This window comes from Vicugna pacos, chromosome 27 (genome assembly GCF_048564905.1).
Source record: "Vicugna pacos chromosome 27, VicPac4, whole genome shotgun sequence".
In the NCBI taxonomy this organism is placed as follows: Eukaryota; Metazoa; Chordata; class Mammalia; order Artiodactyla; family Camelidae; genus Vicugna; species Vicugna pacos.
In genome coordinates this window covers 25,230,358-25,255,105 of record NC_133013.1, presented here as the reverse complement: position 1 = coordinate 25,255,105, position 24,748 = coordinate 25,230,358, and the positions used below count along the sequence as shown (strand labels likewise).

The following is a 24,748-nucleotide window of genomic DNA, read 5'->3' as shown; positions in this document are numbered from 1 at the left end:
GCCAATGCTGTGTTCTGCACTTGGAGGGCTGTTTTGGCACTCATCTAAGCTCCTGGTCATCCTTCAAGATTCACCTCAAGTGACTCCTCTGAGAGGGCTTCCCTGCCTCTAATTGCTCTGCTTCCTCCTGCACCTTATGTAATTTTTTTGTGTGTCCTTGTTTGTCTCAAGAGCAGGAAAGAGTTCGATTTATATCTGTATCCTGTGCACTTAAAACGGAAGAGGCTCAGTAAATATTCAGTGTTAAGTGCCGCAGTGATGAGCAGTGTGGGCTGGGGATGGAGTGGGGAGGAGGCAGTACACCTCTGAGTGGACTACAACTCCCAGAAGGCGAAGTTGACTACGACTTCCAGAAGGCTGTGCGGTCCCGTAGGCTCTGGTGACGTTGCTAGTCAGGATCAGCGGGAGGGGCGGCTGAGATATCGCGATATTTGAGGGTTTTCCCGAGAAGCGCCCGGCGCGGGTGAGGAGTCAAGGGGGCCGCCGGAGGCTGGTTTCTCGCGGCGGACCGGGCGGGAGGCTGCAGAAGCTTCTTTGGCGACTTCGGGTCCGCGGCTGTGTGCGTGACCTCATTTTCCGTGTGTACGTGTACGTGTGACCTCACTTTCTTATCGGTACCCGAGAAGCTTTGCTCACCACTGCGGGTGTGCGGCTGTGTGGTGTGTGTCAGGGCGGTGGAGGCTGTGGGACCGGAGCCTTAGGGACCTTTTCCCGTCTCCCGCCTGAAGTGGGGGATTTCTGTGCCCTCCCATCCCGGCTTGTGGTCCTCTGCTGTTGTCCGGAGCCGTTTAATCTAGATTAAAAGGTGGCTCTCTCAGTTCCCCACACTTAACGCTTGCCTTAAAAGACCAAAAACCCCCATGAGCCTGCTTCCAAAAAGGGATAGGGGCTGTCCAAAGTACAAACTATACTTTACAAGTTGGTAAAAATAGAGAAAGGAAAGCCCTGAGATGTTACAGTTACCCCCTAGCTCCCCCTAAAAGTGCTGAGTGGCATTTAAAAATGAGAGTGAGACCAACTGTTGTCAGAGAAAACTGTCCTTTGAAGTATTGGAGGCCCAGGCCAGCTAATAGGCAGGAGAGATTTGCAAGGTGGGAAGGTGGTGGGTGTCTTGGAGCAGGAGTTTTCCACATCTCTCCCAGTGGCTGAGACGTGGCAGTACTGTGACACTCCCTCGCTAGTGTGTGTGTGTGCGTGTGTGTGTGTGAATGAATGTGAATGAATGTAATATATATCTATATATCCCCAACATGTGGCCTTGAGAAGGGGTGCCTAATGGGATTCCAGGAGCAGCAGAATCAAGCATGTCTGCGTCTAGTGGGAGATGAGGCCAGAGCAGAAGCCTTGGGCCGGTAGTGAGGAACTTTGACTTTAGGCTAAAGGATTCAAGCTCTTAATGAATCCCTGCCCACCCACTCACCCTTGCCTCCACCCCTGAGTTTGGTTCTGCCCGGTCCCAGGCTCCCTCTCCTCGTTCCTGTCTTGGGCTGGGTTCCTACCCCAGCTGGCTCTTTTTTAGCTCTGGTTCTGCCATGGCTCCACAGGTGCCTGTACTGTGAGTCGCAGGTATTTCTGAAACCTTTATCTCTGCCCTAATTAAACTCATCAGAGCAGGAGACTTACACATCACAAGCCTGCCACAAACTGAAACTCTATTCTGTCTGGCCCTGTCTTTCTAAAGGACAAAAGAAGCTGCCATTTGTCTGGCTGTGGCTGCATGCTTGTGGCTACCTGCATGGCTGGTACCCTGGGTACTCACAGTAATCACAGCCTTTAGCCCCATGACCTCTCTGCCTGCCAACTCTTTCTGCTACTCAAGAATTCCTGTGAGTCCAGCAGAGCCCAGGAAAATGAGGTGCTGTCCACAGTACCTTGGCTTTGCAAATAGATGGTTCTAACAGGGACTGGGTAGAGTAAACAGACTTACTGGTTTGGGATTTTATCTTTTTTTGAGAGTAAACATAAAGACTCCTGCCACCTGTCACCCTCCATGGAACTGTCAGATTGAACTGATTTGACTTTGCTTTCAGCTGTTGGTCAGATTATCCACTTTCTATTCCTCAAGTACTTATGCCCTCCCTGGCCCACCCACCGCCCACCCCTCCCTTTTTCTAGAAAGGTAGGTAGGCTTTGGTCCTTAACAAAGATTGTTCAGCAGTCTACATAGTAAGTCTTGGGCTGTACCACCTGCCATGGGGAAGGAGTTAAAGTCACCAACATGGATTCCTGCCCCAAGTTTATCTGACTGCTTTCAATAACCTATTCCTTAGGAATGATCAGGGGCTGTAGAGATTAAATTCAGCTTCTGGTTTTGCAGGAATCACCCTGTCCTAGCATCAGTTGTCTGGGGTGGGGCAGGGTCAAGGTTTGGGACCTGACAGGTAGGTTTCCCCTTTATCACCTCCTGTGGATGCTAACTAGCATGCTGATTAGTTCTGGGAAGAAGCTGGCTGATGGAACCTCTAGACCTTGTCGGTTGCTAACAGGGCTCTCCAGGCCCTGGAGTAGACAGACCCAGTTCTGCTCTGGGCAAGTGTGGCCCTGGCTGAGGCCCTGACATAGAGCAGAGATCAAGATCTCTGGCAAATAGAACTTTGAGAGAAGTCATGCTCTACAGTCTATGGCCTGTGCTTAACCTCTGTTGAGAAGAGTCTGGGCTCCTGGGAGATCCTTCCAGGTAGGAGTAGGATAATGGACCCAAACATGATCCTGAGCTCATGTGGGCGTGTGCCTGAGTCTTGAAGGCAAATAATGGGCAAAAAGGCCTTAAGGAGCCCAGGGGCCTGTGGAGTGAAGAGGAAGCCCCTGTGTGTGTGCAGCCACATACGTGCTGTTGGGTGACTCACCCAACTTCCTCCTCGGGGTCTGCTTTGGTCTCCGCCTTGTTGCTTCTACCCTTTTTGAATGCATCTCCCAGGATCCCCTTGTATAGAGAGTTCCCTGTCTTTCATGCATTAACTCAGAAGGTTTCTCCTGGAATGAGCTTCAGAGATCACCTGGTCCTATCTTTGTATCTTTCAGACAAAGAGACAGGTCCAGGGCGGGAGTTACCCTGGGCCAAGGTCACACTCCAGGTCAGGAGCACAACCCTGGACAGAGCCTAGGGCTCCTGATTCACAGGCCAGGCTTTTGTCCTCTGCCCCACTCTGCTTCAGAGGGTACAATTTATTATTCATGCAGCAGATGTTTAGGACCTATCAGGGGCCCATTACCTGTCTGGTGGTTGGTGTTTAAACCTGATCACATGTTTAGGGAGCTTGCTGGTGGCAGTGGTGGTGGGAAAGTGGAGAGGGAGAGTCAAGGAAACCAATGTACAGATTGAATCAGTGATCACCAAGAAGGTGCCTCCCAGAGAAAGACCCATTGCAAGTGATTTCAGGTGTGATTCCTGTTTTCTCAGTTCATGCACAGATATCCTGAGGGCAGCAGCAGTGTCTTCCCCAATTCCTTTGCTTGGTGCTAGATGTGGTTCTTGCTGATGGAGTGAGTACGTTTTGCTGGCCCAGTGGGCCCGAGTGTGGGTTTTCATGTGTCCATCAGCCACATTGTCGTGGACGCTCACTTCTAGCAACATCTGAGGGCAAAGGAAGAGACCAAGCTACTGATTTCATGTGGTGGCCTTCATCCTTATTCTGCTTGTCTTGGCCTTGGATTTGTAGGGTGGTGCCCAGTCTAATCCATGCGAATGGGGTCAGACAGGCAAATCTCTTAGCTCCCTGGGGCACCTAAGCCCCCTTGTTGCCTAGGGATCCACCTCACAGACGTGCCTGGAGCCTATCCTGTCCTGCCACTCTAAATTCAGCCTGGCCCACTGCAGTGGCTCCTTCCCCTGCCCCCTCCAGTCTCTCCACTACCAGGGCCCCCTCCATACTTGTCACCTGCCCCCACACTATCTTTCTCAAATGAAGACTCACTCTGGCCCTCACTGGTCTTGACACTAAGCCCTTGACCTGATTTTGCAGCCTTACCTCCTGTCCCCCTCCTTCCCCTCATCACACTTCAGCCTCACTGCTAAGCTACTCTGTATTTCCCAAAACTGCTACCCTCCTTCAGGCCTCTTCACCTCTGCAAGATTGCTCCTTCTTGCAAAGTTATTTCCTTCTTTCTTGGGAAAACTTCCTCGTCCTGCAGGACTCGACCTGAATTTTATTTCATTTTATTTTTATTTATTTATTTATTTATTTATTTATTTATTGGTCTCTGACTTCCTCAGATGGTTAGTTACTCCTGGGCAGCACAGCCCTAGTGTAGACCTTCCCCACGGCACTGGCCTTCTGGACTGTGTGCTCACAGAAGCTGGGACTGCTGACCCCTCAGGAACCCCAGGGTCTAACACAGGCGCTCAATATATTTTGGTCGAATGTATGAATGAAGCAGGCACCCCTTGTTCTGCTTTCAGATCCTAAATCCTGACCGAGCTTTATGGAGCCCAGTTGTGGCGGGCTTCCAGGACTCGAAGCCACCAGGCCCCACGTGAAACCAAAGGCCACGTGTTCAGCTGCTGCACCCTTGGAGGAGAGACGGTTCCGTGTCCTCGTGGGTGTCACTGGGAGTGTTGCAGCCCTGAAGTTGCCTCTTTTGGTGTCAAGGCTTTTGGACATTCCTGGTGTGAGTATCTACTGGACAAGCATGGCAGCCTCTGGCGTTAGAGAGCTGATGTTCTTGGGGCCGGCCCATTTTTGTGCAGTGCATGGGGATTTCTTTTTCTTAATCATGGTGTTTGTGGGAGTCCTCTGTGGGCATTGGTATATGGGGGACGCAGGAAACAGAGACCAGAGGGACACTATAACTAGGAACTAGATTAGATAGTGTAGATAGAGGATGAGGGGAGACTGGGAAAGGAACGCTATGGTGAATGGAGGGTTGGGGTTCGCAAACACTGACCTTGAGATACCCTGAGGTCCTGGCAGAGGAGAAGGGCTGGCTGCAGAAGTGCAGTGAGTTCTCAGTGCCCCCTTGACGCTTTGGGCTCCCTGACTCTGCTTTCGATCCATCCTGGACACCACAGCTCTATCCTCCTTCCTCGTTAGATACTATGACTGTCCTGTCGGTCCAAACATACTGGAACCTTCAGGGCTCCCTGTTACCTGTAGCTCTTGGTGTCAAACTGCTCCTTCAGGTGTTCAGAGATGCCCAGGGGTCACCAAAGTGTGTTGAGGATAGGGGAGTTTAACACCCTGTGCTTGGAAATATCACCTCAACTTTGATCAGTTTTATATATTGGGGTTCTGGGGCAGATTCTTTTGTGGGAAAACTTCAAGGCTTTAAACAATGTGAAAGCAAGCAGGTGATAGCCCCTCTTCCTCGTCTGGTATCCTCCGCCCTTCGTTGGTCTGTCACTTTCCCACTGCCCCAAAGCCACCCCAACAACCTTTGCTTTGGCCCAGTCCCTGGCAGGCTGTGCCGCCCTCCCTGCTTCTCTCTACCTTTCCAAATTCTGCACAAACACTTCACACAAAAGCCTTCCTGTCCTGCTTCAACCCACGTGGTTTTGCTCCCTTCCTTTTAAAATTCATTTGGTGTATTAAAGAAAAACCAGAAGTTGTTAAAGTAGGAAAAACTGATTTTATTCAGAAAAACATTGCAATAAGGGAAAGAGGACCTCAGTATAGAACTGGGTTTAATTCTGAATACATCAGGGAAAAGTGGAGATTTACAGCCAAAGAGCAGATGGAGGTCAGTTTGGATGGAAAATTACTAAGGGGAAACATCGGGGGTAAGGAGGATTTTGGCAAGACCATCCTGACAGTATTGTTGCTGACAGTGTGATCACTTGTCATTTGGGGGACTTTGGGGGACGGGGAGCCTGATGAGATATCCAGGCTGGTCAGAAATTGAGGGTGGGGGATTCTGGCCAAACCACCTTAGCAGGAATCTTGTTTTGGAGGACGAAGCCCAAGGATGGGCCTAGTCGAAAAAGTGGCTCAAAGGAGCCTGACCAAAGTTCGATTAAGGAGAGAATCTTGACCATGCTGTGGAACCGTAGGCTGCCTTTGACACTGCTGTGTTGTTGGACACTAGTTTTGTGAGGTGTTGTTAAGCCGCTGGCACCCAGGCTGTGCCTTTTCCTTGCTTTCCCGACTCAAGGTGGCACAGGTGGGTGTACCTAAAGGGTCCAGCAGGGGGCAGTGCTCACTCGTAGATGGCCATGTCAAGATCACAGGCGGGCGGGAAAGCTTTCTTTTATTTTTTTTTTCTTTTCTTTTTTTTTTTAACTTTCCACAAACTTCTACCCAGAAAGTCACCCCCTCACCCCACCCTCCAGGCTGGAATGAGCAGTGAAGCAGGCAGCCAGGGATGCCAGTCAGGCCAGAAGAGGGGAGGGTGGGGAGTGTTGTGGCTGCTCTGAGGCTGGGCCCTGATGCTGGTGGGGCAGTAACCCCTTTGGCCTGTCCCCTCCTCATGTCCTCAGAACCACTGGTAGGAGCTGGCCAGCTAGAGCCTTGAGGGTGGGAGGCCTGGAAGGGGTTGCTGCATCGACAGCCTCTGCTACCGCCCCCTGGGGAGGGAGGGAACCATGCAGTTCCCTTTTCCCATAGCCCCATAGCAAGTGAATTTCCGGACTGAGGGTGGGTGGGGGCAGGGAGCCCTATCCCAGGAAACAGATGGGCAGCCTCAGAGCAGAGGGAAATGGCAACTCCACCGCTTCCTGCCATCCCACACAGCCAGCATTTATACGGGTGTGAGGAGAGGGTTGCCTGAAGCAGTGAGGCTCTCCAGCCCACCCTAGGCCTTTGAGTCCAGCCACTGCCGGGGGACAGGCCGTGTCTGGAATGGGACTTGGCTCTCCCTCTCTGGCTGGAGTTGAAGCTGAAAGTCAGGCAGCCAGAAGGGCACTGACCTAGGAGGGAAGACTCCTGGACTTAGTCTCTGGGAGCCTGCTTTTCTCATTTTAAAATAAAGATGATGTCTGCCACCCATCCCCTCAGGCTGTTGTCAAGCATCTGAGCACAGCTCCTGGCACAAGGAAGCACTTAACAGTGTTTATTTCCTGTCCTTCATCCTCTCCTTTCTCCTTGTTGTCGTGTCCTTTGGGGCAGCCACGTGTGGCGTGGGGTGTCGGGCTGGTGAGACGGTCCATGTGGGAAGAACTGTGGGGAGCCACCGGCCATCTGCTAATGTGGAGGGGCCCACATTGTTTTCATCCTGCCGGCAGGCAGCTCTCCAAAGAGTCTAGGTTTGCTCAGTGAGGTCCTTATGAGCTGTTGGTCACCAAAGGGGGATCCCTGCTTGCCTTGTGTTGCCCCCGACAGTGGCCTTTCCCCTGGCACTTCCCCACACTCCCTAATGGTACTGAACTCCCCACTGTCCCCCTTCTGGGTCACCCCCATGAGGAGCCTTTGTCCCTTGGAGCAGTCCTTCCCAGCCCTCTGCCTAAGTCATGGGTTCACATGCTCAAGGCTTTCCTGAACTCCCTAGGGATCCCTAGATTTTGACAAGCAAACAAGCAGCTGGGCTGTGGGCGGCAGGGAGTGGGGTGCTTCTACGACCTGGCTCAGAACTGCTGATTCACCAATGTGTCCAGGCTTCTCAGGGGACCGCGGACTTGGAGCCAGACCACGGAGACTGTGAGAGGGTGATGGGGAGGGGTGGATTTGATCTTACACCTCGCAGACCAGCAGTGGGGAGAGTGGCCACTAGCAAAGAAGCCTGGAGCTTTATGTGAGGTGGGGGGCTTTGGACAACGGGAGCCAGCCCTTCCTCAAGAGAGGCCACTGGGCAAAGAGGATTTCTCACACTGGGACTCTGGGCAAGTCAGGTCTTTTTTATGGCCTCAATTTTCTTATCCCTGCAATGAAGTGGGCGCTGGGTACTCAGATGATACATCTCCAAGGCCTCTTCTGGCCTGAGTGGTAGAAGATTCTAGTTGTGAGGGCAAAAAAGAGCAGGACCTAGGGGGAAGGTGTGGCTCAGTGGTAGAGCACATGCTTAGCATGCATGAGGTCTTGGGTTCAATCCCCAGTACCTCCATCCAAAAACTAACTAAATAAATAAAACTAATTACCTCCCCTGGAAAATAAATAAATAAATAAGTAAATAAATAAAATTTTAAAAAATTAAAAAAAAAAAAAGAGTACGACCTAAGGGCAACCTGAGAAATTCCTGGAATGCAGGAGCTATGGCTGTTTGGCAGTTCGGTAACTGTCACATAATTGGGCCACGCTTGTGTCTGAGCTGTCAGACGTAAATTTGATGGTTTCTGTCCTTTGGTTGGCTCCCTTCTCGCTGTGGAGTAGACAGACACCTCTCTAGCATTTGCTGGGCAGGCATCCGCAGGGCTGAGAGCCAGAGGAGGGTTTCTAAAGGTGGAGAGAATCTCCCACCCAGGGAATTGGCCGGGCGTGGGCTTACAGCAGGGTAGGTTTCCAGCATGCCTGTCAGGACATTGAGGGCTGTTAAGGGTGAAGGAAGAAGGTCCTGCTCGTGTGCAGAATGAAGTAAAGTCTGCTTTTCTGGAGGACTCTTCCGGCAATATCTAGAGGAAACCAAAATATGGTCACAGCCCTTGATTCACCACTAGGATTGAACCCCATAGGGTAAGAAAATTCATCAGATGTACAAGGATGTTCATTATAGCATTATTTATAATATTGAAACAAAACGTCCAGCAGTAGAGAGCTGTGGTGCGGTTACATTTCAGCCTCTCAGTGGATTCTGAGGCAGTAGGTCAGGAGAATGGATGGGTCTCTGTGTGATGTGGGACAATCCTCAGGATATAAGTGAAAGGAGTGAGGTGTTAGCAAACCAGGCCCACAGGCCAGACTTCTTGCTGCCTATTTTCGTAAGGCCTGCAAGCCATACCAGTGTAAACCATTTACATTCTTAAATGGTTGAAAAAATCAAAAGAGGAATATTTTGTGACACGTAAAATTACATCAAATTCGGATTTCAGTGTCCTTAGTGTATTGGAACCCAGCCACACCCATTCATTTAAGTATTGCCTCTGGCTACAGTCTTGCTACTACAGAGTATAGTTGTGACAAAGCCTAAAATAGTGTCTGGCCCTTTATAGAAAAAGTTTGCCAGCTGCTGGCATACAGTGTGATTCCTTTTGTGTGTTCACATAGCTGAGTTGCTGCCCACAGTCTTCCCCCTGGAGGTGGTTACCCTTGTGGAGAGATGGGTCAGGAAGGGAGGCTTGCGTTTTGTGTCATTCTATTCAGTTTTGATTTTTTGACCTCTGTGTATATTTATTTTATTTTATTTTTTAAAGTCAGGGCAGCTTTCAGTGGAGATATTATAAAACATTCTTTGTAACTTTATGCTTTTTTTTTTTTAATGCTCACCAAAGAAAGAGAGTGGGAGAAACAAGGCCTAGTTTGAGGTTTTTCTTTCTTTCCGGGTGGGGACCACCTACCTGTTCTGTGGTCCTGCTGTGGAAGCTGGTCTGTTCAGCCGTAGTTCTCTGAGGCATTCTTATTTGGGCCTCCACTGGCTTGGCTGGCCCCGTCCTTCCCTGGCCTGCTCCTTCAGGGAGTGAGCTCTGGAGGCCATTGGCCAGAGGCAGCCAGCCCTGGGCTGAGGGGTCCTGCACCCATGGTCCTTCCCTGACACTCCAGAACAATGTCCTCATGGAGAGCTTCTACATTCGGCTTCTCTAGTTCCATTTGTGAGAATTTTCTCTAATTGGGGGAGGGCACAGAGGGATCGGCAGCTTGGTCCTGCATGAATGGCAGGAAGGGCCATGCGACCAGAATACCAGCTCCCCCAGGAGGCTCGTTTGGAGGCAGAGGAAAGAATGGCAGAGCCTGGTGGGAAAGGGCAAGAGTCACAAGAGCTGGGATGGCACAGTGAGCTGGAGGGGCCCTGGAGGCCCTGTGGTCCAAATGGCTCCTGGCTCAGAAGGGGAAACCAGGCCAGAGAGGAAGAATTCGCCCGAGATCCCCCCAGCCAGGGGGCTGGCAGAACTGGGGCTCGAGGTCAGGTTTCCTGACTGCTGTCAGCAAGTGAACCTGAGGAAGGCAGATCTAGAGCTCAGATTATGGGAATTCTCTGTTCCACCCACCACAGCCCTGAGGTGAGAATCCCTAGGCAGCTGTGGACTCCTGCCTGTCTGCTGCCTTGCTTTATGGCCAGGCACCTGTTAGTAACGCTGAGCCCTTACCAGCTCTGGCCCCATACGTGTATTAGGTTCAGCAAGTGTCTGTCAAGTGGAAACATCATTGTGAGCCACTGGGACACCCACTCAGCCAACTGGGACTCCCTCGGGGATTTGTTAATGAGGCCACAGCTCCCAGCTCCATGTGCTGACTGTACCCAGAGTGTACCTGCCACCCCCATGCTCAGGTGCACACTAGCTTCTCGGCAGGCCCTGGGCACTGCCACTGTCAACACTGGGTGGCCCCATGTCAGCGTCTCCTGCTGCGTGTGTCAGCCTGGAGACCTGAGCCACCAAAGCTCTGGGTTCCTTGCCTTGTGACAGGTTGAGTCATGGCTGGTGCTTCTCTTCAGAATCCTCATCAGCCTCCTGTGGCGCCACCTCAAAGGCCCTACTAGAAACACCTGCTCTTTTCAGGCTGCTCAGCTGGGGTTCCAGCTGGGGCTCTCCTTTAGTTGTATATACCAGAGCTGTGCTATCTAGCATGGTAGCCACTAGCCACATTCAAATTTAAATTTAAATTATTAAAACTAAATAAAACCAAAAATTTAGTTCCTCTGTCACACCAGCCACACCTCCAGTGCTCAGTGGTTACACGTGGCTAGAGGCTGCCATACTGGACAGCAGAGGTGTGACATGGCATCACTACAGAGTTCTGCTGGATGATTCTGTAGTGTAGTGGTTCTCAGCTGTGGCAGTTTTGCCTCGCAGGGGACACTGGACAATATCCAGGGACATTTTTGGTTGTCATATCTTGGGGATGGGGTGCTACTGGCTCATGTTTATAGTGAATAAAGGACAGAGATGAGTTTGGAGGTGGAAATTCAAGTCATGGGCTTTGTCTTATCCTGTAGCTGTGGAAGTGCTTCTCTGCAGGCCCCTTTGATGTCTGCCCCAGGAGCAGCCTGGGCCAGACTAGGGGCCTGTAAGTAGAAGTGGGGGTATCCTTCCAAATTCTGTATTCCATTTCCCTTTGCTGACTCTGATGCATCTTCAGCAGAGAAAAGGAAACCAGATTTGCCAACTGGTTTCAGGAAAGAATCTCTATAAATGTTAGGCAAAATGCAGGCACCTAATAACGGGGTCCGGCCAAGCCTTGGTCACATCACACATCTCACAGAGGTTCAGGCTGAAAATATTAGACGTAAAAACTGTTGGCAGGGGTCTTGCCAGGGGTCCAAGCAGAGAGCTGCCTTTCAGGAACTCTGTAGTGTGCAGGAGATTGTTGTAATGTCCAGCCCTGCTCCTGCCAGGACCCAAGAGGGTGTAAGAGAAAGCCGAGGAGGCTTTCTGTCCTCAGGAGTTTTCTGCCCTGCCAAGGCTTCTTAGCATTTGCTGGGGGAAAGGTCAAGGTGAATGAGTGAATAGTCTTAAGTTATTTAGTGTCTCAGAAGGTAACACAACATGTTTTTTTTTTTTTAATGTGTGCAAACCCAGAGCCTAGTCCTTGCCTCCCAGGTCCTTTTGGCAGCGTGAATGAAACTGAAAGAACAAAGCCCATAAGGCTGATGAATCAGATCAAGTGACATCCCTCTAAAACCAGAAAAACTAGCGTGGGCCTGCCGGATAACACTGGGGTCAGGGTCACTGCCAAGGAGAGACGGCTGCTTCAGAGGGGTCAGGGGAGGGGCACTGGGAAGGATGGGCTCATTACATACTCTTCACATTACTCTTTAGGTAAAGATGCTGACCCCAAGAAGCTCCTTATCAATGACTTTAACCTGGGAGGCTAGCCAGAGAGGGACAGACTGAGAGACTAGGGGAGGAGCTTAGAGGGAGGATCTCAAGCAGGGGCTATTGACCAGGGTGGGAAGTTTACCTGGACCCCCGGTTGGAGGTCCTCAGGAGTCAGGGGGAAGCAGTATAAAGGAGCTGAGACTGAGGGGGATGTAGAAGGAAAGAAAGGGTAGAGCTGAGAGGGAGGAGGGAGCCCCTGAACAGGGCCATCACCAAGCTGGGAATATTTCTGAAGGCTGGCCCCAGGCACAGTCCTGACTTGGAGACTGGCAGGCCATTTGGGAGTTGGGGAGAGCAGGGGAACTAGATCTTCAGGAAGCAGCTTTCCACATTTCAGAAGAGGATGAACTGGGGTGTTCTTAAGTGGCAAATTGTTCAGGCTGATTGGAAGGCTCTTAGGAATGAAAGCGGTCCCGTGAGGAAGAGAAGGCAGTGGCCGGAAACTGATATGGCTTCCTGGGAAGCCCTCTATTAAAGGAGAATGGAAAGCAGTTAAATGGAAAGGAGGACATGTAACCAAAGATGAAGGCAGAATGTGGTCCAGAGGCCACTAGAGTGAGCCGAAGCTTGCTGTGAAACTCAAGATGACCAAGAGGGCCGTTATGTATATTTGGAGAAGGAACAATGAAACAATGCCTGGTCCTGGAGGCCAATGGTATGATGTTGGAAGTAGGTGTGTGGACAGAAAGAAATGGGAGGGACTCTTGAGTCCTATTTTGTTTCTGTCTTTTCTTTTGAGCTTGAAAAAGTAGGACAAATGGTGGTAGAAGACACTTGAACCCAAGTTGGGCGATTCATCTCCTGACCCGGGCAGATTCTGTCCTGAGCTGCTGACGTTGTGGTTGGTGACCTACCGGATGTGCAGGAAACAGCGGAGGGGCAGGGGGCTGGAGATGACTAATGTCCATTTATCAAAAAGGCAAAGCAGGTAGGCTCCACAGATTACTCTAGACAAGGCTTGTGAGCACTTAGAAAAGCACTTAGAAAATTGTCACTGGAGCCTGATCTGACTCCTTGGGAAAAAGCCGTATCAATTTTAGTTCTTAGTTTTGTTTTTTCTGGATATTAGACAAAGTATTTTTGGATTTGATGAGGCTTTGATAGAATCTTAGGATACCCCCCTGGACCACCAGGTAATGTTGTCAGCATGTTTATAATCAGTGAAAGATCCTACTTGTAAAGGGTTCATTCTTTTTTAATCTAAAAAAAATTCTTTTTTAATTGAAGTATACTCAGTTACAGTGTGTCCATTTCTGGTGTACAGCATAATGTTTCAGTCATACATATACATACCTCTAATTATTTTCATATTTTTCATTATAGGTAACTGCAAGATACTGAATATAGTTTTCTGTGCTATACAGAAGAAATTTGTTTTTTATCTATTTTACATATAGTAGTTAGTATTTGCAAATCTCGAACTCCCAGTTTATCCCTTCCCACGCCTGAAAAGGGTTCATTCTTGATTTTTTTCCCCACCCCCAACCCCCTAGTCTGTGGACCTTGGGGGAGGGCTCTGCTCTTGACCTTGTTCTGTTCATGGTTTGGATTTGAGTCTTGGGGCTACTGATGGTAGTGCTGGCTGAGAACAGGCTAGAAAGACCAGGATTGAGATTTTAGAAACTCCTCATAGACTAAGCAAACAGTGGACCAGCTCTGGAAATGTGAGGGACTGCCTTTGAGAAAGTAACAGTGCTGGCACAGTTTGGGGCTTGTCGTCTAGTAGCAGCATGCATGAGAAGAACTCGTGAGATTTTGCTGATTGCAAACCCCATGAACATCAGCAGGAGGATGTGGCTCCCAGAAGAGCTGATGTGGGCTCAGGCTCTATTGACAGATATTTAGTGGGTGCCAAGGACGTGACACTCCAGGTTCCCTGAGCCTAACAGTGTGTCATCTTCTCAGACCCCTGCAGGCAAAAGAGATGGCTCCTACCTCTGAGTTCCTCAGTTTTGGGAACTTTTATTTCTTTTGTCATTTTCGTACCTCTGTTTTTCTGTTCTCTTTCTGCAACTGATTGTTAGTTTTTGGACCTCCTGAGTTATCTTCTGATTTTCTCATCTTTTTAAATACTATTATCTATCTCTTTAGCTTCTGTTCCACTTTCTGGAAGATTTCTTCTAAATGTACACTGAATTTTTAATTTCACTGTTTATAATTTTAATTTTTAAGAGTTTTTTTGTTCCCTGACTGTTTTTAAAAAAGTATCTGATCTGATCTGCTAATGCCTTGTTCCACTTCCATCTTCCAAAAATGTGTTGACATATTTTGTTTTTTTTTGTTTTTGTTTTTGTTTTTATCCTCTTCTTTTTGTTCTGGTGGTTCATACTTTTAAAAAAATTCTTTTACTTTTGTTTTGGTGGATATGGGGGGAGGGGACAGCATAATCTACTTTATTTAACTAAAAGTTTATTCTTCTGTTTAACCTTTATGTATCTTTTTGTTTTAAATGTGTCTTTTAAGACACATTTTGATGTGATTGATGGATTTTAAAATATCCAATATGAGAGTCTGAATTTTGATCGGGGAGTTTAGCCCATTGTATAATTACTGTAATTGCTGTTCTATTAGGACTCACTTCTGCCATCTTATTTAACGCTTTCTATTTATCATGTGTTCTGTCTGCTTCTGTTTTTTCCCTTTCCCGATCCTTTGTTGTGTAGATTGAATTTTCCTCTGCTGGTTAGAAAGTTGTATATTATTCTTCTTGTGGTTACTTCTAACACACAATGCGCCATACTTTACCTTATTACCGTCTTGTGTCTAAGATGAGTCTCAGCACCGTCCTGCCTTCCTCTGCTCTCCCTACCTGTGCTGGTCCTGTGACATCTTCTGGGCTGGGTCCTGTGGAGGGACAGCAGCCCTGTTCATTTACTGTCTTGTTCAGAACTAGACAAGACTTGCTCAGGGCTGTCCTAGAAGAGATGCCTGTGCTCAGTAGGAGTTTGATTTAAATGATCTTTAAAAAGGTCCTTGAGGTTTTGTGCAAGTTCTAGGGATGGTAGATTCCAAGGGGGAGTGAAAGGGAGAATGGACAAGTCTGAGAGCTCTTCAGTAGAGCTGGGAGCACCAGACTTTCTGAAGTTCTTCTACAGTCTGTCTGAGACTTCTGTTCCCTGATTCCAGCTAGTGTCCCACAGCAGGTGGGAAACAAATGCAGAGGGAGGACCTCAGTGAGAGGATAGGGAGGGGCAGGGACGAGGCTGAACTGGCCAGGGCATACCCCATCCAAAGAGTCAGCCTTTACTCAATACCACTGAGTGATTATCAAGCAGGAATGTGGGCCCAGGAGTGCCAGAGCATTCAGTTTTTTCGGAGAAGCCAGGAAATTGGATTTTCTGTGTGAAATCTCCCAATTTGTATATATTGGCCTAAAAATGTTTATAACCCCGTACGGGCCAAATAGCATATCTGGCCCGGACCCTGTCACCCATGACCCTTGCTCTGGTTAGTCAGTGTCACCCTTGACTCTTCCCCCTTGACACTGCTCCCTGCGAGGTAAATGTCCTCCAGAGACGTGACTTCCTTCACCCTTTCCCTCCCAGCTGCCTCTCCTGGGCCCCTTTACTCTGCCTGCTTGTTAGTCTACATCTCATTTTACAAATGTTGGGGGAACTGGTCTAGTGCCGTTCACACTACCTAATGTGCTGTTTCTGTTCTGTTAAGCACCTTAACCATCCCCTTTGTTTGCATTGTTCATTTATCTAGTAAATGAGTAGTGGGAAGGTAAACATCATTCTTGCCCCGTGAGTATAGGGCACACAGGTTTGGTTTTTCTGGAGCCCATCTGCAGCCAGAACCCATGAGGCTTTGTTCCTCGAAGTACCAAGTCCGAGAAGGGACTCTGCCTACTCACTTGCTGGGCCATGGTCGCAGACACCACGTGCAGGGCCCCAGGTCCCCAGTGTTTTGGCCTGTAGAGGGCAGGGCTGTGGTGTGGTCCAGAGCTCAGGACCTGGGAGCCTCCTTGGCGGCTTCTCCTGCCTGCCATGGCCTACATGGCCCTCTTGCCCTGGGTTCCCTTCCCTCCTGCTTCTGCCCAAGTGGCAGCAGCCTGCAGCTTTATATATGCTGAGCAGTTGGTGACTCATTCCTCAGCAGCCCCTCAGATAGGGAAGTGAAACAGTGAAACGGCCGCACCTGGTGGGGCCTGACCTTTGGGTGACAGCGGAAGTAGCTATGCAAACAAGGGGCTCCTCTCCGCAGCCAGGCTATGAAGAATGCTCTTGCCTGGTCTGGCCCCGTGTGGCCTCCAGGCCATTGGCTCTGGTAACAGTTTCTTTTCCCCTCCCTCCCCACTCCCCGCCTCCACTTTTTCTTGGTGACAGCTGGAAGTAGCAGTGGTCACAACTGAGAGAGCCAAACATTTCTACAGCCCCCAGGACGTTCCTGTCACCCTCTACAGCGACACTGATGAATGGGAGGTCAGTGCTGGGGTCCCCAGGGCTGAGTTCCATTGTGTTTGTACCAACAGGACAGGACTGTCCTCCCTGCAGCCTATGGTCTTGGTAGCCCGAGCAGACAGGCCAGGCTCAAGTCAGCGGTTAGGGCTCTCTGGGCAGAGGCGATGAGGAAAACATCTGTCTAGCTTCTGGCCTGCAGGAGACCCACAGTCTCCTCCCACCCCAGGCAGAGCTCAGCGCTGGCCCCATGCCTGAGGTTGAATGTCCTTGTACTTATCTGGGCTGATGAAACCACAGAGGAGCTCTGTTCCCACCACCCTTGTCCACGTGGCCCTCAGCGTCGGGGCTGTCGGGAGTGCCTCACTTCCCACGGCTGCTGGGCTCTGCTTCTGCTCTCCCGCAGAGGGGCGGGCACCGGCCGAGTCACCAGACATCGAGTGTGGGCCTCACAGGGGTGCCCTGCCAGGCATTTTTAAACATTCTCAGCCTAGAACATTTCTGGCTGGCCATCTTCCCCACCCCGCCCCCTCCGTTTCTCACTGCCCCAGAGCCCTTCCACGGGCTTGGACAACCCAAGCATCCGCCTCAAGCAGAAAGGCCAGGAGTTCCCTGCCAGATGTCAGTTCTCTTGAAAACCAAACCATAAAGGGAATAGCTCAGAGAGACAAGGGGCGTTTGTTTCCTCAGGCCTGGGTTCTCTCAGGCGGTTGGCTCCATGGCCAAAGCTCACCAGCTTAGCTGTGAGACGATGGTAGTGGACCGGGGCGTGGGTTGCCCAGGTGATCTCCCTCAGGTGCCTGACTTAGTGTACCTGTCTGTGCTGGCCCTTCCCTCCCCCCTCCACACGGAGCGAGCAGCCAGTCCAGTGACCCCTGCTTTCCCTCTGCCAGCTGTGGAAGTGCCGATCCGACCCAGTTCTCCACATTGACCTGCGGAGGTGGGCAGACCTTATGCTGGTGGCTCCTCTTGATGCCAATACGCTGGGAAAGGTGGCCAGTGGCATCTGTGACAACTTGCTTGTGAGTGACTCCCTGGGCCCTCCTCCCTCCCTGGGCCTCACTCCCAGTTGGCTGAGCTGCAGACTGCCTCTGTACAAGGTTCTCACCTTGGAATCCCTTTATGGTGGGCCTGTTTGCTCTGAACACCGTCCCCCCTGCCCGCTCCCCCCCCACCAGGTCTCAGCTGCGCTCCAGCAAGTGGGCAGAAGGCCTGATCCTGATGGGCTGACGTGGCTTGCTGTGCCTTCTGAGGTTGTCCACCTCTTACCTGCCCCTCGCCCATCTGCAGCTCTCCCTCTGCCTTTTGTTCATGGGCTGCCCTCGCCACGTTCTTCCACTGGTCTCCCTGCCCAGCCCTATTGCCAACCCCCCTTAGCTCTGCCTTCTCACCGGGACCTGGATATCCACATGGGCCATCTGATAAGAGTGTTTACTTCCTCGTGGATCTCTCAGGCACACTTATCTCTCCTGTAGCTTTAGCCGCAAGGCTGAGATGCGGTTTTCCTGTATATTACGGGACGCTTAAAGGGGAAGAGAGGAGAAAAGGTGAGAGGCACGAGGTGGAGGAGAGGAAGAGAAGTCCAGCTGTACAGAGTGGAGACTGTCTTAGGCCTAAGGGACCTCCAAAGGCCGTTGTCCTTAAAGAGCCTTTGTTTATATGATCATCCTGGGAAGACTGGGTGTGATTCCTCTCCTCCCTCCCTCTCCCTTATCACCTCACTTCCCTCATTCATTGAGCTTTTACCTACCAGGTACCAAGCCCTGTGCTGAGGGACACACAGGACACAGAGGGCTCAGTCTCTGCAGAAGAGGGTTTTTAGAGTATGCACTGGTGTGTGATACAGTCAGTCGCTTGACAGTGGAGTCACCACCTTGCACAGTGCTGGGCATGCAGTAGGCATTCAGTAAATACTTATTGTAGGTATGAGATGATTAGTAATTTTACTTTGGCAAACAGCCAGGAGGTTTCGGAGTTCAGTGTGATGAAGAAGTGAATAACAAAGCTGGGTCAAGCTTTTGGGGGATCAGATAGGTTAGTGTCCTCATATGTTTATTGATGTGTGCTTAAGGCATTCCTCAAAGAAGCTACTAGTGACTTCAGCCTCATTTGAATAAGAGCACAGGTGACCAGAAGAAGCGCAGCACACAGATTGTGTGGCAGGAGCAGGGGCAGTGTTGCCAAGAAGGCTTCCCAGTGAGGCTAGTGCCAGGGCCGACAGGGCTGCCGGAGCAGGTGAGGCTCCTGGCCACTTTCCTCTAAGTGGGTCAGCGTTGAGTGTAACCAGCACCATCCCACCAAGTCTCCAGGCTTCCCACTGGCTGGACACCAGCCAGCTGATGTGATGAAGCACACTGACTTCTAGGAGCTAAGCGCCAGCCTGGACCACTTCTCCAAGGGATCCTTCCTTCTTCCTGAAAGCTCAGCTCTCCTCTTGTCTTCAAAGCTGCCACCACTCCCTGAAATCTTTGGGGGTTCCCTCCTACTGAGCTGGCTCAGCAGTGGAATACATTCCCAAGAGCATCTCTGAGGCCCTTTGCCTCAAAGGTTTCACTTGAAGGCACAAATATTTCAAAGAACTGCAAATCTTACAAAGTTTAAACTGTTGTCATGGTGGCCTGTGTCTCTGTTCTCTCTAAAAAGATGTTTTCTCTTTATAGCCCCCCCAAAAATCTCGCTCTGCTTTCTCCCTCCTTCAGATCGTCTCCCTTTCCAGTGTCCAGAACTTGGGGTGTCATTAGAGCAGCGGGATGGGCATCAACTGGTGTCCCAGCCTCCAGGCCCTTGGCCTGGGTGATGTGCATCTCCATCTGCCCTCTGGGCCACTCAAGCTCTGACACTGCTTTGTGTTAAATGGCCGAGCAGATCCAGAAAGAGCAGGTGGCTTTCCTGGGCTAGCTGGGAGCTGGTCTTCTTTTTTTTTTTTTTTTTTAACTTTATTTTTTGTTAGTTTGTATGCTTACTTTTTAAAAAAGTTTTAAAATAGATTTTTTTTTCATTTTATTTAGGTTTTGGAGGGGTGGAGGTAATTAGGTTTCTTTATTTATTTACTTATTTTTTAATGGAGGTACTGGGGATTGAACCCAGGACCTGGCGCATGCTAAGCAAGCAGTCTACCACTGAGCTCTACCCTCCCGCCGGGAGCTGGTCTTCTGACCTGGATCCAGGCCTTCTCTCCGCCCAAGCGGATTCCCGGGACAGAGCCCGAGGTGCTGCACACAGCACTGGCCAAACAGAAGTGACTGTGGGAACTGGTGCCTTCTCTCATCCCTCCTGCTGCCGCAAGGCTCAGAGGAACTGTGGTTTGTCCGGGAAGCGCTGAGCTTCAAGATGAGGTGGGAAAAGCTAGAGAGGTGCAGGGCATGGAGGTGTGGGGTTTCTGCTCCAGTGGGTGAGCTTTGCTTTGAGTGCATTTAGAGACCCCAATCTCCACTCACCCCACACGCAGTCAAGGGGCTCTTCTAGGTATGCTCATGATTTCTGCAGAGGCAGCAGGTGGCACGGGGCCAAGAGGAAGTGTGGACTGAAGCTGTCCATTCATGGCCTGGTAGCCGCATTGCGAAGACTTGGTGGGAAACAAATGCTGGTGTCTGGGATGACGCCGGTAGCCAGATCGTGAGGCTGTGTGCTGTCCCACTTCCTTCCTGTCCCCAGGAGAGGGCAAGGGCACTGAAGAGGGCTGGCATTGGCCCTGGCCTGTTTGTGGCATTGTTCTCTGGATTCCCCCTTTTTTCCCAGACAGGCATCACTTCAGGGAAGGGGTGTGCCAGCCACTGTCTCCCTGAGGGGCCCACAGCTCAGGCGGAGGCGCCTGGAGCACTCAGAGCCCAGGGGAGCGCTCTCCTGTGGGCCCCAGAGCTTATTTCTCCCCCAGGCAGCCCCTGGCCCAGGGAGCCTATGCCTGTAATAATAACAGGAACAAATGTTTCTGGAGCTGGTGCTTTGTGCCAGGCCCTGTGTGAAGAGCTTTATAAGCGTTCTTACCCTCCTTCCTCACAACCACCCAGTGAGGGAGCTTTTGCAGAGAGGAATCTGAGACTCCTGGCATGAAATAACTTGTCCAAGTTCTCACGGCTGGAAACAGCAGATAGCACAGCAAGATTTGAACCTAGGTTCATATGGTTGCAAAGCCCACGGTGCTAAGAACTCTGTGAGCTGATCTGCCCCTTTCACAGCTTCTCTGGTCTGTGACTTGGTGGCCGTAAGGCTGCATGGTGCAGTGGAGGATGGCACCGGCAGCATGCAGAGTCTCACCCCGGATCATCATTTGGGTGTGACCTTGGGTAATGGCTCACCTCTAAAGTGCAGCTTCCCCTCCTTGAAATGGGACAGCACCTTCTTTACAGAGTCACAGTGAGGGTTTGTGAGATAACATATGGAAGAGAGTTTTGTCACATGGAAGATGTTTTCATTGCCAAGCTCTGGTTGGCATCAAGCAGAGCTGGTGTCAGGGTGGATGGGCCTGCCTGCTGGGCAGTCTGGTCCTTAGTTTTGTGAGAACAGCAAGGCCTGCCCCCTGCTCCCCAGGGTTGCTCCTGTCTGTGAGATGTGGCCGGCTGTGGTGAAGACATATGCTTGGGCACAGGTGGCCCTTTCTGCATAGGAGGGGAGGTCTGCTTGGAGGTGGCTGGGCCATTGCCAGTGTTGGTAGAGCACCTCCTGTGTGGTGCCCATGCCAGAGCCTGTGGGGAGGTAAGGGGGGCGAGGAGACATGGCCCCACCCCTGAAGTACATGAGACAGCTCCCTGCAGACAGTGGCTCCCAGTCATCCCAAGCCACACTGGCTGCAGCCCAGAAGTGGTGAGGAGTGTTGGCAGCGGGGCTGGTGTGCAGGTGGTAAAAGAATTTGTTAGAGACAAAGAGGAAGTTAAGAACAAAGGAAAGTTTAATAGGTCCACTGCTCTAGGCAACAGTGGGCCACACAGACAAGAGGTGCAAGAGAGACGGGGTGAATGTGCAGGGTCTTTTGTTGAGGGGAGGGGGCTGCGTGACCAATTCACGCACAGGTACCTGATTGGTTACAAGTGAGGTAAGACTTGTCAGGGGCTCCTCTGAGTAATGGGACTCTGATAAGGGCGGGATATGCAATGATGTCTGTCTACCTAAGGTACTGTGAGAGTAGCCATTTTCTGGGGTGGTTAATTTTGTTATGATAAACACATCCAGGGAAGATGTTTTAAGAAATGCTGGCATATGGAGGGTCCTAAAGTGAGGAGTGGGGGTTAAGGGTGCCAGTTGCTCCAGGCACACTGAGAGTCCTGGAGTGGGGGTTTATGGCTTTAGAGAGACTTCAGAGGGCGCCATCCAGCTCCACAGGGAGGACTTAGGATGACAGGGAGAGGTGGCAGGCACAGAAGCAGGCACCCCCCCTCTTCACAGACCTGCGTCATCCGGGCCTGGGACCGCAGCAAGCCCCTGCTCTTCTGCCCTGCGATGAACACCGCCATGTGGGAGCACCCCATCACCGAGCAGCAGGTGGGCCAGCTCAAGGCCTTCGGCTACGTGGAGGTCCCCTGTGTGGCCAAGAAGCTGGTCTGTGGAGACCAAGGTAGGTGTCTGGCCAGGCTCACAGCTCATCCTCACAGCCTGGGGCTGCAGAGGGCTCAGCTTCAGATCCCAGCCTGTTGTGACCTTAGGCAAAACCATTCTCTGAGCTCAGCTTTCTCATCTGGGAAGTGTAAATGGTAATTCCTCCCTCTCAGAGTTATTAGGATTAAAGGAGACAGAGATACTATATGTAAAGCACCTGGAATCCTCCCTCATATGCAGCCCATACAGTTCAAGAAGGTGACCATGACCACTCCTGAGGCCTATCCTGGGGGTTCCTCCGAAGGGATGTGATGGGGCTGGCTCAGGCCTGGTCCTGGCCTCCTCAGGCACCAGGCTCTGGGTAGGGCACTTGGGGAGCGCTGTGTGGGGGTGGGAGGGGGATGGTCCCCTGCCTCATTCGGCAAGGCCACAGCAGGACTTTGCTCCCTAGGTCTGGGGGCCATGGCTGAGGTGGGCACCATTGTGGACAAAGTGAAGGAAGTCATCTCCCAGCACGGTGGCTTCCAGCAGAGTTGAACCCAGGATTTCTGTCACGTGTGTCCCTCTGCCCTCAGCATGCTTTTAGGCTGAGTTTGGTGAATAAGGTGGATGTTGGCAAAATATGGTGAAGACTCCCACATTTGCTGAGTAGGGGGACTGGTCTGGGCCTGCTCCGGAGCCTCCCCAGGGGCCTGACCCACCCCAGGTTAAACTAGACCAAAGGCCCAGGTCCCAGCTCCTCTCAACCAGGAGACACTCGCTTTCTGGATCCCCTCCCCACCTTTTCCTGGGATAGGCACTGCAAGCCAGGGGAACCAGCCACTGTGTTGTTCCTCTGTTCTGGGAAGGGGACTGAGGAGTGACCGAGAAACCTTGATTCTGCATCATGCCCAGGAACTGCTTTTAGAAGGAGCCACAGCTGGAGATCGCTGGCCTTTGGAACTTCAGCTCCTTGGTGGGGCACCCAGTTGCCACGCAGTCAGGGAAGCCTGGGAGTTGGCAAGACCATGAGATTTCCCACAGACCATGCTGTGAGACCGGGGGCACTGGAAATAAAGATAAGTCACCTTTTGGGAGACTCTGTCCTTCCTTTAAAGCCTGTCCGTGGTCTTCGAGATCAGGGGCATCACTAGGTGTGGCTGGGGAACTGACCAGCACTCCTCAGTCCCCACGTCATATGGTGGTTAAGGGCAAAGGGCTTGAAGCCGGACAGCCCAGAGTTCAAATCCCAGCTCTGCCGATGTACCAGCAGTGGGACTTGGCTCAGGGCTCAGCCTTTCTGACCCTCACTTTCCTCGTCTGTATTATTCTACGCTCATGGAGTTGTTGAGAGGATTACATGAGATAATGTGTGTAAAATGCCCCCTCCCACTGCCTTTTACATAGTAAATGTCAAATAAATGGAAATTAAAGCTAGATATGTATTCATACCAGTGAGCTTTTCTAACATTTACTGAAATAGACTCTCATTCTGGGAGAAATAAAATCCCTGACCCTGAGCTGATGTGTGCACTTTATGCAAGTGACAGGCACACAGCCAGCAGGGTTGGAGCCTGCCCTAGAACCCAGGTCCCTTGCTTCCTGCCCTAGAACCCAGGTCCTCATCAGCTTTGCTGTGCCTGAGATGGGGCCTGGGTGTCTGTGCCTCCCCCACCCCCACAGCACACATGGATGGGGGAAGTAGACTCCAGAGCGACACATGCTCTGCCCTAGAAACCCTCCGCTACCCTGCCTTTGACCTAACTGCTGTTTGGTGGCTGCAGTGGGGAAGGGCTTGTCTGCCTATTTGGAGCTGAGGTTGGGGCTGGCTTCCTGCCCTCCTACCTTCCAGGCCGGGGTGAATGGGCACCCCATGCATGCCCTCAGACCATTGTGAGTAGAGGTGCCTTTGACAGGGCCCAGGAAGCATGCTGGCTGGAACCAAGGCCACCAGCAGCCTCTAAGAGCCTTTATCGCTATAGCACTTGACTTAATCAAGTGCTGGTGTGTGGTAAGAGGTAGAACTAAACAGTAGCATTAAGAATCGACTTCTTTGACTGGTTTGGGGGTTGGGGCGTGGGGAGGGCCTGGATAATTGAAATCCAGAGGCAATTCCAAGGTTCCGTTTAAATGGTTTCCAACTTCCCTCCTCCTGTCCACATTGCCCTTCCTTTCCCTCAGCAACCTGCTAATGAATGGTGAGGCTTCCAATTTTAACACAAACTGCTTCCATTTACTGAGTGCTTATTATGTGCAAGACTCTGAGCTGGGTACTTTAGGGAAGACAGATGCTCAGGAGACCTGCTACAAAATGCCTGTTTTACAAGGCCATGGGAGCAGAAGTTCATAGGCTTCTGTCTGATACTATTCCGGAGTCCAAGCACATATTGCTCACCCCACGACAGGCCAGTAGATCGAGGAACAAGTTGTTGGGGCAAGGAAAAGCAACTTTATTCAGAAAGCCAGCAGACTGAGAAGATAGTGGACCAGTGTCCCAAAGAATCATACCCCCTGAATTAGAATTCAGGCTACTTTTATACTAAAAGGGGAAGGGGCAAGTCCTGGTTCCCATCAAACTCCAGAGGGAATGTGTTAATTTCTTCCTTCCGGCAGCCATTCACAGGTGGGCCTGATCAGGAGGTTTTCTGTGAGCTACACACACACAGGTATTTTAGCTTACCACTCATTACACGGGCGGCAGGGTTCCCAGAAATGGACCATTATGTGTAGCTTAGGTTACAGGCAACATCCCTTTAGTGATTAGCTTGTCACAAAAGCAATAGAATACAAAGGTTAAGTAAAAGAAACAGATCCACTGTGGAGTCAGATTTGTTCTTCCCTATTACAATACTTCTGAAAACAGCTGTGGCTGCTCAGAGCGGAACTGAGCCTTGTTGGAAAGGCTAGAAGGAAAGAGCTGTCCCGTGGACGTGGGCCAGCTGGGGGTCCACCACTCCATCATGAGTCTCACATCCTGTTGCCCATTCTGAATGGGGGTCTGGAT

At 51.0% G+C, this 24,748-nt stretch overlaps 1 protein-coding gene across 7 annotated transcripts; it reads left to right on the top strand.

Annotated features, from left to right (window-relative positions):
* The first annotated feature begins 423 nt into the window (after nucleotides 1-423).
* PPCDC (phosphopantothenoylcysteine decarboxylase) lies at nucleotides 424-23,172 on the top strand. 7 transcript variants are annotated; one of them, XM_015243129.3, is made up of 6 exons: nucleotides 424-582; nucleotides 4,400-4,608; nucleotides 16,165-16,260; nucleotides 17,130-17,258; nucleotides 21,616-21,784; nucleotides 22,660-23,172. In XM_015243129.3, exons 2-6 carry the CDS (start codon nucleotides 4,423-4,425, stop codon nucleotides 22,896-22,898), a joined length of 819 nt encoding a protein of 272 aa, XP_015098615.1. In that variant the 5' UTR covers nucleotides 424-582; nucleotides 4,400-4,422; the 3' UTR covers nucleotides 22,899-23,172. The 7 variants fall into 7 exon arrangements, with proteins under 7 accessions (XP_015098615.1, XP_072807093.1, XP_015098614.1 ...); XM_015243128.3 differs by having other exon boundaries at nucleotides 427-588; XM_015243130.3 differs by having other exon boundaries at nucleotides 428-588; nucleotides 22,217-22,836.
* Nucleotides 23,173-24,748: the final 1,576 nt, after the last annotated feature.